The sequence below is a fragment of the Asparagus officinalis genome, chromosome 7 (genome assembly GCF_001876935.1).
Source record: "Asparagus officinalis chromosome 7, Aspof.V1, whole genome shotgun sequence".
NCBI lineage: Eukaryota > Viridiplantae > Streptophyta > Magnoliopsida > Asparagales > Asparagaceae > Asparagus > Asparagus officinalis.
The window spans coordinates 139,615,989-139,629,805 of NC_033800.1; the positions used below are offsets into that span (position 1 = coordinate 139,615,989).

At 36.6% G+C, this 13,817-nt stretch overlaps 1 protein-coding gene across 1 annotated transcript; it reads left to right on the forward strand.

The window, feature by feature from the left end:
- On the forward strand, nt 1-13,093 carry LOC109847866 (nuclear pore complex protein NUP1-like; the record flags this gene model as incomplete). Its single annotated transcript, XM_020417101.1, has 9 exons — nt 1-88; nt 2,481-2,527; nt 4,725-4,894; nt 5,523-5,649; nt 5,788-6,096; nt 6,238-6,309; nt 8,017-8,745; nt 8,883-9,367; nt 10,860-13,093. Coding segments are annotated over 9 exons (3,864 nt in total), but the record flags the coding sequence as incomplete, so codon positions are not given.

A 13,817-nucleotide genomic window follows, 5' to 3' on the forward strand; every position in this document is an offset into this window, starting at 1 on the left:
CCGGCTTCTCGATTGATTGCGAGCGGAGCGTCGAGGCTTTTCTCCTCGATGTTTCAGAAGCGACTCACTGCTCCTCCGTCGATCTCAGGTCGGAAAAGTTTCTTTTGGGGTTAGGGTTTTGGATTTGCTGTTATTAGGTCTGATTTTTTTCCTTGATTTGGAACTGAAATGATGGCTGTAGATTGAGATTTAAGATTGGAATGATTGCACACATTATTGATGGACTTTAATAGGCAAAGATTATGTCTTTAAGAAAATAGGTTACTGAAATTTAGGGGCTCTTCCTCTTGGCATGAGTTCTTTAACTTGGATTAGTTGAAATTTAGGGGCTCTTCCTGTTTCACATAAGCATTCAAATTGGGAAATGCATGCAATTGCTTTAATAGCTCGTATATTAGGCTATCATATAGTTCTTTTCTTACATCCTAAAATTGTAATGCTAATCTGGAGGATGTTAACTCAGAAGCTTCCTTTATTAGATGCGATGGCCTGCTGGTGGAACAAGAGAATCTCAGCACACCCACTTTAGGAGGTTTTTGGCTCAATAAAGAGACCTCTTTTATCTTGGCTAGGAAAATTGATAGCAAACCTGTTATCAAGATGAAATGACGATATATCAAAAATGTTTACAGGTATTTAGACAAGCTAATGCCTTGGCGGCAAAACTAGATGAAGGCAATGGAGTTTTCAGCTAAATGGAGATAGCGGTGAATGAGGAAGTCCAAAAATTTATAAAGATCGCGAACTTTTGAAAATTGCAAAGATCTTTAGAAATACAAGTAGCAAAGAAGGAAGTTTATCACAGTGGTTTAATGATTTTAAATGAAAAGTTGCCAGTTATTTGAGTTTAGAGACCAAAGAGGAAGTACACATACACCCACTTACGAGTTTGAGAACTTCATTCCGGAAAATGCTCCCCCATGATCCACCACTGGGAGTGCATGTTCTAAACTGTGGAATGCTAGTGATTTGGGACAATGATAGCAACATTCTAAATCCCTGACAACCTTTTAGTTTTTAAATGGCAGCTCTTCCAAAGTGATGGATGTGATTCTTTAATATCTTCGTTGTTGATGAACTAGTAGAATGAGGCAAAGAGCAGGATAGATTAAATGGAAAGTGCAAAAACATTTCTATCATATATATGCTGAAAATTGCATATTCTTGAGAAGAATAAAGTGATAAATAAACGAATTTGTTAACAATGGGAAGTGCATCGTAGTGAATTTGTTAAACTAGTATACATATACATACATATACAGCAATGTACTAAGTGATTAACTCCATTGTCTTACAAAGCTTATTCTGTTCTTTATATAGATGCACTTTCGTCCAACTAAGGTCAAATGAAGCCCATACCACATCCACGACAAGTAATTTTTTCTCCATATATCGAAGCACATTCCTGATGGTCCTGGTTAAAAATAAAAAGGTGGTCACCAGGGCAACTTCAAATGTATTTATGACCATCAAACTCCTTATAAAAGGAATTAATAAAGAAAGTTAGCAGACTTGTAAGAGAGTAGCTCAAATTAACATAATATAGCTGCACATAATCTCTCTGTTGAGGTATGAAAGAGTTTAGGAGATAATGGTTTTTAGTGTGACTAACTAGGTTGTCAACAAAGTTTTGGACTATGAAATTATCTAATTGAAGGGTTTGCATTGTGATAGCTATTTATAAGAATAAAGGAGATGCATAAATCTATGTAAACTATCATGAAGTCAAGCTTATAGACTACATAATATAACTAGAGGAGATTAATTAAGCGAAAGACTAGGTAGAGAAATGTGTCTGAAAATCATTTTTGGTTTTATACTAGGGAAGTTGATCGTGAAAGCTATTTACTCAGATGATTGATAAAAAGTTATAGAAGGATTAAGTGTGCACAATTTTCATTGTTTTAGAAAAAATTATAATGGATCCCTATGTAGTTGGGAGCTAATGGTGGGTTTCATGCACACACACACACATACAGAAGAAAAAGAAATATGAAAAATGTTTGTAATGCTGATGTCTGATGTTTAATGAGTTAATATGAAAAGAAATAAGAACCTAACTTATTCTTGAAGGTACTGCTTTTGCTTTGTATAAGGTTGTTGATTTGAAGTTCGTAAAAGTGCAGAATTCGGATAAGCTGCTACAATTAACCGTTCCACAGGATGCATTAGAGAGCTTTGAAATGTTTTTATGATGTCTGTTGTTTTCTTTGTACCTTAAGAATGAAACTTATCCATTGGCCCCAATTGATTTAATAAATGCTTATGTTGTATTTGTGAGGGTATTTGTGAGGGTTGGTGTATTTTCTGGTTAAACTTGGTTCTTGTGTTGTGAGTGCTCTCTGTCTATCTTATTTATAAATCATATATTTCAGTGCAGCTTTCTATAGTTGTTGGACCATGTAACTTTACTTTATAGCTTTATCTTACTATCTGAATATTATTTTAATCCTTTGCTGCCATTTGTCTTATGTTTCCAGAGGAAGATCATCAATCCAGAGAAGATGTTTCTCCAATCCCTGGCCCTGTATGTAAATAATTGCTTTTTTCAGCTATATGTATCCATTATTTTAATCATATATCTCTTGCTTCCATCAATAGAAGAATGTTTTGTTCAGTTGATATGATCTACTTTCTTCCCTAAATGTTATTTGAATTTCTTTTCCTCTATCAAGTTTTAGTTGTTCTTGATGCATCGCTTTACAAAACTAGTATCTTTTTCATTTTTGGCCTTCTAACATTTTGTATAATTATTCAATCAACATTGAAAGACGCTTTGTTCTGTCAAGCTTAATGAACCATTGGTCTATGTGTGATTTCCCCTTAGAAAATAGTGCATAAGAGACCATATGCTGAACCTCAATATATTCTTCCCAGAAAACATTAGAATAAAGTGTTTAATTTCCTGCATGTAGAATGTAGACATCTATGCCTTGCATCTATCTGTGTATCAAGTATATATGTGCTTTATGAAATTTTGACTCATTGCGAGTCATGAATTTTATATATCTATAGTTAAAAAGCATGATAAAGGATTTGTGTCCATTTTCTTATTAATCATGCTTTATATTTAACAAATATGTACATATGTTATGCGTCATGGTTCTATGCATGTAGTAGTTGAATATCATGAGTGTCAAGCGCATGAGCGAACTCTGGATGTATTTAACTGCTAGAAAATTTGATGAGCTTATGGTACTTATACTTGCAATAGTAGTCATATGAAAGGTTGGTGTTAAATATGCGATTATGATCACCTTGATATAAGGGTTCTCCCATCAGAATGAGGAGTTCTATTGAAAATTGTTGTAATTGAATAAAAGAAGAAGAAGAAGAAGAAGAACTGGCTGCAGATTTGATGCCAATTTTAGCCATAATTTGAAGCCTGGTTGGCTTGTAGATAAGACCTAAAGTACTGTTGTTCATGTAACCGAGGAAAAGTGCCTAGACGACTGAGAGTTTAGACCAGTGGATGATTTTACTAGAGGAAATTGCACATTTTTTATGCCGTTTAATGACACCTGCATCTTTTTGAATTTTTAAAAAAGTAATGATAATAATTTGAACTCGGAAAATGCTTAGGATCAATCCTTTGTTATGACGGTGAGTTCAGGATCAATTCTTTGTTGTGATGGTGAGTTGAGGATGATGTTGTTCATAAATAAAATCAGGTAAAATGGAGGAGCGTTGGACTCTAATGTGACCATTAATACCTATGAAATTGTATTTGACCAACAATACTTAACGGATTAAAATGTTGGGAAATTAAAAAACATGTTAAAAAAAATGAGTGTAGCAGAGAAGAGAATGTTATGATGGTTTTGTGGACATACACTAAAAGATAGGATAAGAAATAAAGGCATTCATAGAGATTAGAGGTTGCTCCTATTGATGATAAAACAAGAGAGTTTGTTGAGATGGTTCAGTTATGTATGACGGAGGCCTCTTAATACACCGGTTAATGGGGCAAAGAGATCTGGCGGTAGACCTAAAAGAATGTGGTTGGAAGCAATAAAGAAGGATATGATAATAGTTAAATTTAACGGAGGAGGTGACCCAAATGGAACCGAATGGAAGACTAGGATTCATGTAGCCACCTCAAATTTTTGGGATAGAAGATTTGTTGTGTTGTTGTTGTTGCTAAAATATTCAGGGCTACAGATATTTAACTGACGGCTAACACTGATCTGCTTCTAAATTTATATAGCTACTTTCTTAATTCCGGCATGGGCTCTCTTCTGAAATTGATAGACCGTTGCTCTTCGTTCATTGCATGTATACAAAAATATTTGATTGGTTCCCTGCTCTTTCCAAGTTTCTTCAACACCACCAAATTGAAGATATTATGCGGTTAACATTCTCTATCTTTGTTTCTCTCCTTTAAAAAAAAATCTATCTTTGACATGTATTTCATACTTCCTATTTTGCTGGTTCTGTCTTCTAAGAGAAGTCTATTTCTATTAATTATTGGAGCTATAAAAGAAGTGTTTCTGCTTTTCTGTGCATTATGTTGAAACTTTCTGCTAAATGCTGCACTCTTTCATTTTATTTCTATGGTCGTTGCTACTTCATAATTTTGGTTCATTGATGCTTTGTGTTTCTCAATTTCCTACTTGTTACCTAGAAATCTCTTCTTTATCTTTCAAACTATTGCGTTATTAAGAAGGTTTTTATTGGTTATTGTTTATTTGATTTCTTTAGACTGTTGTAATTGCTGTATGCAGATCCCTTCCTCTGAAATATGGAACAGTAGCAGTCCATCTGAAATACCGAACGGCGACACCCCAGCCAAAATACAGAACAGTGACAAGAATGAAAACAACCAGACAAATAATTCTGACAGTAGTGTCGTTGCTGAACTCGAACAGTTATTGGAGCAGAAAACATTTACCAGGAAAGTATTGACGAAATAAATATTGCTTCTTTTCTTCTTACCTTCTGAATGAATAATTTCTAAAAAGTTTTGGTTGACAAATAATGGAAAATGTTTTTTTATGCAATTGCTTTTCTTGTTCAAATGCTTGAAGTCTGATTAACCAGACAAATAACTGTGCCAGTAGTGCAATTGCTAAACTAGAACAGTTATTGGAGCAGTAAACTTTTACCAGAGCAGAAAACTTTTACCAGGAAAGTATTTACGAAATAATATTGGTGATTTTTTTCCTTTGCTTTTTAATGAATAATGTCTAAAAATTCACTGTTGACAGGAACCAGGATTTTTTTTGTAGCTATTGCTTTTCTTGTTTATATGCTTGAAATCTTGCTCTCTGTATTTATAAATATGTGCATTCTGCCTTTTATGATTTCTAAACTTTTGTAAACGGTGATACATTTTCCACTAGTTTCTTTCCTGTTTAAGTTTGAAATCAGGAACCTAGCTATATGACATAATGCATGTTAACTTTTCATCTTTCTACTCACTAACCACTTTTATTGTGAACTTATTTATTACATTCTAATTTGGACTATGTTCTGTGTTTTACCTTAAATCATAATTTAATAATTTTTTGCCTTCTCAACAGGGTTGAATCTGACCGTTTGGCGGAATTACTGCGTTCAAGAATGGTCGAAACAGCAAATGTGGGACGTGAAAAGGAAAAGGATAGGGTTTTAGTACAAGATGATGGAATTGGGAGCTCAAGAATACATGTAAGTCTTTCAGTACCTGTAGGCTACTTAACTATACAAAGCTGTTATCTTCTTTTATTTGTATGGATTTTCCATTAACTACACAAGTTGCTTCTGCCCTATTTCGATTAATACACATTGTTTGATGATGTTTTTTAGAGTCATAAGGATGAAGCTGGTTCACCTGAAGAACTTGCAAAAGCATATATGGGCTCAAGGCCTTCAAAAGTTCTTTCAGTTGGAAAATATGATAACCAAGTTTTTCAAGAAGATGCCCATTTGCCAAACACACCATCTACGTCAAAGCGATTAGACCTTTTAGCTACACCACGATCTGGTATACGTTTTTCTGGAATTCCTGAACAATCTGAACGTGGTTATCGGACAGAAAGACCTCCCGGCAGATCTGCAATATATAGAATGTCCAGATCTCCATATTTTAAGGTCAATCCTACGACAAGTATCCAGGTATACCCACACGATCAGAATTGCAGATGCCTTTTATTTTTCATAATTGACTACCTTTTAGTTTTGATTGATTGCCTAATATTTCTACTTATTGGCAGCCAAGTGCATTCACTTATAATTCTGGTTATTTCATCACTTCAGGTTGGAGGGCTTTCTCGGGATGGATCATCATGTCAGTGGACACCAAGTGCTATGAAGTTACATGGAAGACAGGTAGTCTTCTCATTGCAATTCCTGGTCTTTGTACCATTGCATTTTCCTCCTAAGGATGAATATTAATGAGCACTAAGAATATAAGCAGGACCCAGTTGTCTTCATTCTTACTTGGGAGTCGAACACTGGATGTGTTGGATGAGTTCTGATGGTGGACTACTAACCGAGTTACCAATTACACTAATCAATTATTACATTTCCTACTCGTAAATTCCTTGTCACTTGTGACCTGTTATCTTTTGGATGCTGCATTTTAGACTTTTAGTACTGTTCCATTACATCAAGAACCCGAAACCTGCCTGCATAAACATCCTGAAGAAAACTGTGGTATGTACAAAGAGGAAAAGAGCAGTAATAGATGAAGGTTAATGCTAGTTAAATCAAATATACTAAGTCACAAGTAGCTATCACTAGCCTAACCCAGTAATTAGAATCTTCCTTGGATTTTGTTTTTGCTTAAAAAACAGAGCAGTGTCGAGGTGCAAGTTTGCTTTTGGCATGAACATGATTAGCGTAGTGGAATTGGGATGTTCATAATCTTTTACTGTTCGATGAAATCATGAAAATAGAAGGTTAATCAAAGGTCATGCTTGTTACTGGCATGTCAGTTTCCTCCTGCATCTATGGAGAAACTACTAGTTAATTGGTTAGCGTCACATGATCAAAGTGAGCATTTTTTTGGGGTTGATAATAATACTTCATTACATAAAAAAGAAATTTTCCCTGCTGACTAGAAATGCATGAAAGAACTTGTGTGGAAGTGATTTTTTTTTGTTGAACTTTTTACTTGTATTATATGGGAGCATGTTACTGGATTCTGTAGTTCAAATGGATAGCCAAAGGCATTGGAAATTGATTTTGCTATTGAACATTTTACTGTGCTTTTAGTCTTAGATGTTTTAATGCTCATATTACCTTTACGTGTTAAAGGACCTGCATCACATAATACATTTCGATATTAATTATCAGTTGTACTGGGCATTTGGAGTACTGCCTCATTTCTTGATATTGGTTTAGATTTGGCTTCATTCTCATTGTCCTTTGATTTATGAGATTTACCACATGCCTTTTAGGTTCTGCTTGTTGACTATATGAACAGAAGCTACTTTCCATCATTCTAGGCATGCTTAATGATAACTTGATTATCTGTTTGTTCCTTGGCTCATAATAGCAGTGAACTACTTATAGCTCCCAGGACTTGGGCTTATAGACTCTTTCAGATGTTTTTTATGTCATTCAATTTAGTTGCAGCCTTAGATACATCCCTGGGACCTAAGTTTGCTATAGTGCTCACTGCTCAAATCAGTACTTAATCCTCAATTGTGAATTGCTCTTATTTCGTCTTTTCCTTATCATTGTTGACCAAAACATCCACATAGAGGCCAAGAAGTGCACTTCATCATCCCATTGTTGCAAACAATGGACATATGTGACCCTCTTGGGCGCATAAAGTTGTCATATGAAGCCTTTTATTCAACCACAGAAAGCGTATTTGGTTACTAGGCTTCACATGTGCTACATTTATATTATCCAAGCAATGTTCTTTTATGATTACACTTGAGTTATTATTGATTCTTCTTTTATTGCTATTTATTTTTTTTCAAAGTTTAGTTCTATCGTGTCTCTTAACTTTTGAAGCTGAATTTAGTTTTAATGTAGTTTTTGTCTATTGTGATAATTTGATTTACTCCTGATGTGATCAAGCAGAGTTTAAAACGGGGTAGTGCAGCCTTAGATGGCGAGGTTGGATCTGTTGGCCCCATTCGCAGGATTCGCCAGAAATCTGGTTTGCTGTTGTCTTCCAAAGTGCCACATTCATCACTTTCTGGAAAAATTATTTCTAATCATTCAACCCCTGCTTTTAAAGATGTTCTGGAAGGTTCTACGTCAGTGCAAAAGACTCTCCTGTTGGATGAACGAAAATATGTCAGCTTAGGTTCAGAGGCTGCAGAAAATGGAATTTCTAGTGCTACTATGATTCCATTGCAGTCGAGTGAAACAGCACAGAAATTGTTCCAGCAACTGGATAAACTATTACCTTCACCAAAAGAGAAATCAGCTGAACCGAAAATGATTGCCAGAGATGAATCCCCTTCTAAGTTGACGCTTGGTATGTTGCATGGAAGTGCACTAAGAAGCATGGAAGATATACCTTCCAAATTTTTTACTGTGGAAGGGCATGGTCAAATAGGTACTTCTAGTGCTTCACCAAACATTGGAAGTTCTCACTCTCTGAAACTAGATATGGTCAAAGAGAATGGTCCAGATTCTGTTAGTTTAGGAATGAAGTCGGCATCTGAAGCCAACGGTGTGAGCAATGTTCCCATACCCTCTGAATACGTCAAGCATGGTGTGAGATCTGAAAATATTGCCATTGCAAGGAACGTTGGACATGCTGTACCCAAAAAGCCAGCTTTCCAAATGAGTGCTCCTGAGGTATGAACCTATCTCTAGAGGATTCGTATTTTGAACTAATTATTTAAAATGGATGAGCTGTTTATACATCAAATTTGTTCATTTTTAGTATTTATTTCCTTGACTATGAATAATTGGTTCCTCTCATTTTGATTAAGGATTCATTTGAACTGGATGATGATGATGATGACAATTTGAAGGACTCCTCTGTTCCGTTAACTACAGCTGAGGATGATGGTGACACAAAGACATCCAAGCAGACTAATATCATTTCTGAAAGAGTAATACCAGAGAGCCCTACAACTTCATCCCAGGGTATGCCTGTTTCAAGTTCAGAATCATTAAAGAAAGCTGACAAGAAGCCTGTCATTACACCTGTTGTTACTGAAAAGAGCAATGGCTTTGCATTCCCAGTTTCATCTGATCCCTTCAGTCAGTTTCAGTCACCTCCAACACCTACTATGGCCATCCCACAGTCAGATGGGCCAGAAGCACGTAAGGAGCAGACAACATCTCCTATATTTAGCTTTGGATCCAATGGTGCCAATTCATCATCATTTTCATCAAGCACCGCCACCGTTAATGATTTTTCAGGCATAAAATTTGGTGAAGGGTCAAGATCAAAACCGAAATCAGGCACCAGGTTACTCTTTTATTTCAAAATTTTGGATTTACATGTCAAACCTACTGATGCTTTCTCTGTTTTTTTTCGTCTTGTTTTTTAGGTTTTTTAGGTTTTTTATGTTTTTTTTTTGTTTTTTGTTTTTGTTTTTTTAAGGAGAAATTACATATAACAAAAGACATTACTCATGTTTTAAAATAATTTTCATAAAGAATAACTGAATTTAGATGCAAAATGCCTTCTGAGGGGAGTGAATATTCTGGATTGCATTTCATTTACTAATTTGACATGTATAGTATTTCGTGATTAGGTAAATTTATTGTGGGCACCAGAACTTTCTTCTTTTAACTAAGAATTATTTTGAAAATGTTTGTAGATTTAAGGGTACCTTTTACCATTATTGAATACCTACTTTATATTTTATCCTAGAGTAGGGGTGGAACTGTGGAAGTGAACCGAATAATTAATAAACAGTTAGGTTATTATTCGTCCAGATATTCGGTCAAGTTCAATTCGATAGTTCCTTTAGTACTGAATAGATTATTTTTAGTGTTCGTCTTATAAACGAATAGAATTTAACCAAAGGTACGTTCGATTGTTTGATTATTATCTATTCGATAGCTTTTTGCATTTTAGTCCTACTAATTAAATTTATTGCAAATATTACTTATCTAAATTTTTATTTACAAATGTCACCCATATAAATATCTAAGAGGGGATTCTAGGGTTAGGGCTTTCACATTTTCTCTATTCGCCTCCACCCTCGAGACTCGACTTTAGGGATCCATCGATGGCATATTGCTCTTTCCTCTTTGAGTCTCCATCTCCGACTCCTGGTCGCTTTCCCCCTCAGTCTCTCGTCTTTGACTCCCCCTTCACTCTCTTCTCCCATCGACAGTTCAACGCTATCTTCCCCTGTCGAATCTCATCATTCACTTCCCCCTGGCCCTCGCTCTCTTTTCCCCTAAGCCTCCAGTCTCGGACGCTCTCCTCCCCCATCGACGCTCTCGTTCTCCCTTGAATACTCGTCATTGACTTCCCCCCTCGATGCAGGTAAAAATCACATTTGTTTTGCTAAACGAATATTCGCGGATACTTACCGAATGCTAATAAAAGTTGTTTAATTGAATTTGAATTTTTGAATGGCCTTTTAGTATTTGGCTCGAATATGAACACAAGTTTGAACATGTGAAAATGGGTCGAATTCGAATATTGAGGTATTCGCTCCGATTCGGTCGTTTACCAGCCCTATCCTAGAGGGCTGGCTAGTCAGAGGTAATCATATATTAAGTTGCAAATTAGCCGCATTAGAATTTTTCATCAAATCCATTTTTCCTGTTACCAGAGGATTCCATTCCTCCTGTGTATTACTACTAAGTCTACTTAACATTTAAAATGGAAATACACTAATAAAAACTGTGGAAGAAGCAGCTGCAGCCGCCGCATTTCTGATGTCAAGTTGGTATCTTCCTTGTGCATTTGCTCATTTAGTTTATTCTTGATTATGTTGCAGCAGCTACACTACAACTTCAGCAGAACGATCTGCCTTGGATAAAAACGCTAAGGAAACGGCTGGAGATATATTCAAACCATTTGGAAATACCGTTACCTCTGGGATTTCAACACTGTCTACACCTCCCATATCTGGTTTTGGCACTTCTGCTGCTTCCAGCCTCAGTAATGGCTCACTACATTCATCTTCACCTGCATTTCCAGTTCCTGGTCAAACACCTGTCACTCTTTCTGAAGCTTCTGTGTCCATGAACAATACTGCCACTGCATCCAGTTCCAGCAGTTTATCTGTTTCATCAGCAGCAGCTACTTTCTCTACTGTATCTTCAATCCAGTTTGCCTCTGATATATCCAAGACCTCTCCTATTCCAGCTTCTCAACTTGTAGATGGCCCTAATTTACCTATTTTTGAAGCAAACTCTATCCAGTCCTCACCATTGCACTTATCTAGTTCCACAGTTCAAGGTACATCTTCTGTGTCACTGTTTCAATCAGTTCCAAGTTTTAACAGCGGCAGTTCATCTTCAGCACTTTCAACACCAGTGATAAGTTCAGGCATGGGTACTTTTTCTGCAACTGCATCTCTATTTTCAAGCACGGGTGGGATGAGTTCTTCTGCTGCACTATCACCTGCGTTTCCAAGTACAGCAAGCAATGTTTTTGGGTTCAACACTTCAACACAATCTACTAGCTCAATAGCATCATTTGCTAACAGTTCTTCTAAGAATTCTACTAGTACTATTTTTGGCACCACTGGTGGAGCTACCTGTTCTAGCCCATTGCTTGCAAATAATTCTTCTCAGAACTCTACTGCCAATACAACTAGTGCCACTGGGGTATCAATATTTGGTACACAATCAACTCAACCTGGTAGTGGAACCTCTCAGATAACTCAGAGCTCCACAAGTCAGTTTGGTTCATTTTCTTCATCTACTCCCTTTGGTTTTGTCAACTCTTCCTCAGGTGGTTTTGGTGCTTCGTCAATTGCTCCTGCAATTTCGGATGCCCAACCTTTTTCTTCAGGTTCTGGATTTTCTTTTTCTTCTGGTGTTTCCTCTTGCGCTGGTAGCAGCTCATCCTTTGCTCCAGTAGCTACCTCTAGTTTGTTTGGTTCCAATCCTCAGCCATCTACCAATACTTCTCCATCTACGGGATTTTCGTTTGGTACATCTTCTGCTTCGAACAGTTCAGCTTTCATTTTCAGTTCTTCATCTGGTTCTAGCACTTCAACTTTTGCTTTCGGTGGATCATCCGGTTCAAGCAATTCAACTTTTAAGTTTGGTTCATCATCTGGTTCAGGGTTTGCATTCAATTCAGCTGCTGCTACTGCCTCATCAACCCCTTCCTCTCCAGCTCCTGTATTTGGAATATCCAACCCAGCTATGGGATTAGTTTCAAGTTCTCCCGGAAATGATCAAATGAATGAAGATAGCATGACTGATGACACAAATCAAGCTGGAATTTCCTCGGTTCCGACATTTGGTCAACCAGCGAATAATAATCAAGCTGGACTTTCCTTGGTTCCAACATTTGGGCAACCAGCCAATAATAATCAAGCTGGAATTTCCTCGGTTCCAACATTTGGGCAACCAGCCAATAATCCACCGCCTGCACAATCTTTTATATTTGGTTCTCCGGCAGTTCAGCCAGGTGCACCATCTGCCTTCCAATTTGGTGGGAATCAGAATTTGTCTTTTCCTCAAAATCCATCACCATTTCAACCAACTGCTAACGTGGAGTTCACCGCTGGAGGGAGTTTCTCTTTGGGTAGCGGTGGTGGTGATAAATCTGGGAGAAGATACGTGAAGGTTAAACGGGATAAGCTGAGGAGGAAGTGAGGTCAAGATTTTCTTCCTTTTAGAGAGGTAAGCTCCTTGTCACCCAGGTGCTTGATATTTCATTGAAAAGACAAATTTATCTACACACAGATATCAGTTTGCCATTTAAATTTTTCTGTAACATTTGAAATCCACTATTTGTTGTACTACCCCCACCCCCCAACCCCCCCTTTCAGGTTTTGTAGTTGCAATTTTGGTTCAGTTGTAGCGAGTGCTTAGGAGATATTTGCCTTGTGCTGAGCACTAATGTGTTGGTGGTCGTACTTGTTTTTGTAACATAGAAAGCATAATATATATCCCTTGGTAATCTGTTAGTTAGTTGTGTCTCTCTTGTGCTTCCTTCCTGTTGGTCGTTGGACGAAGTTTACCCTGTAAAAACGTAGTTAATTAAACCTTTCATTCTCTGTGTTTACAGCCTGTTCCCTTGGCATATGTAACTTCGTATTAAGGCTGCATACTCGCTTTTCCTCTCTTTAGTTTATTTTTTTATTTTTTTATTTGGTACCCGCTTCTCTGGAGCAAATCTGACCTTTTGTTGATGAAGTTCGGAAAATATTTGATGGTTTGAGATTGGATCCAATCAGCAGTCTTCAAACCATTATCAATGGTACAACATTTATAACTTCTGCACTGTTAATCAACTGGTTGAGGATGATTTATTTGGTGTTTTGAGAATTTAGATCTTCACCTGATTGCTCTACCATATTACCTGTTTAGTTAGTGTTTTTGTATCTACATTTGAGAATTTAGATCTTCACCTGATTGCTCTACCATATTACCTGTTTAGTTAGTGTTTTTGTATCTACATTATGCAATTACAATCAAAATTTTAGGCTTCTACCATATTACCTGTTTAGTTAGTGTTTTTGTATCTACATTATGCAATTACAATCAAAATTTTAGGCTTCAAACCATGCTACAAGCATTGTTTGATCTGTACTTCAGAAAATATGTGCCCTCTAAAGATCATATTGTCAAATTTTCGGTCATTATAACTCTGTTTCTAGTGAATTTTTTTTTAATTTACAAAAGCATAAAATAGACAAACAATGATTTAGAGATGTAGCTGCAGAAATGGAGAGCTATGAGTTGCGGTAACAATTGATTTACTATTATAAGGT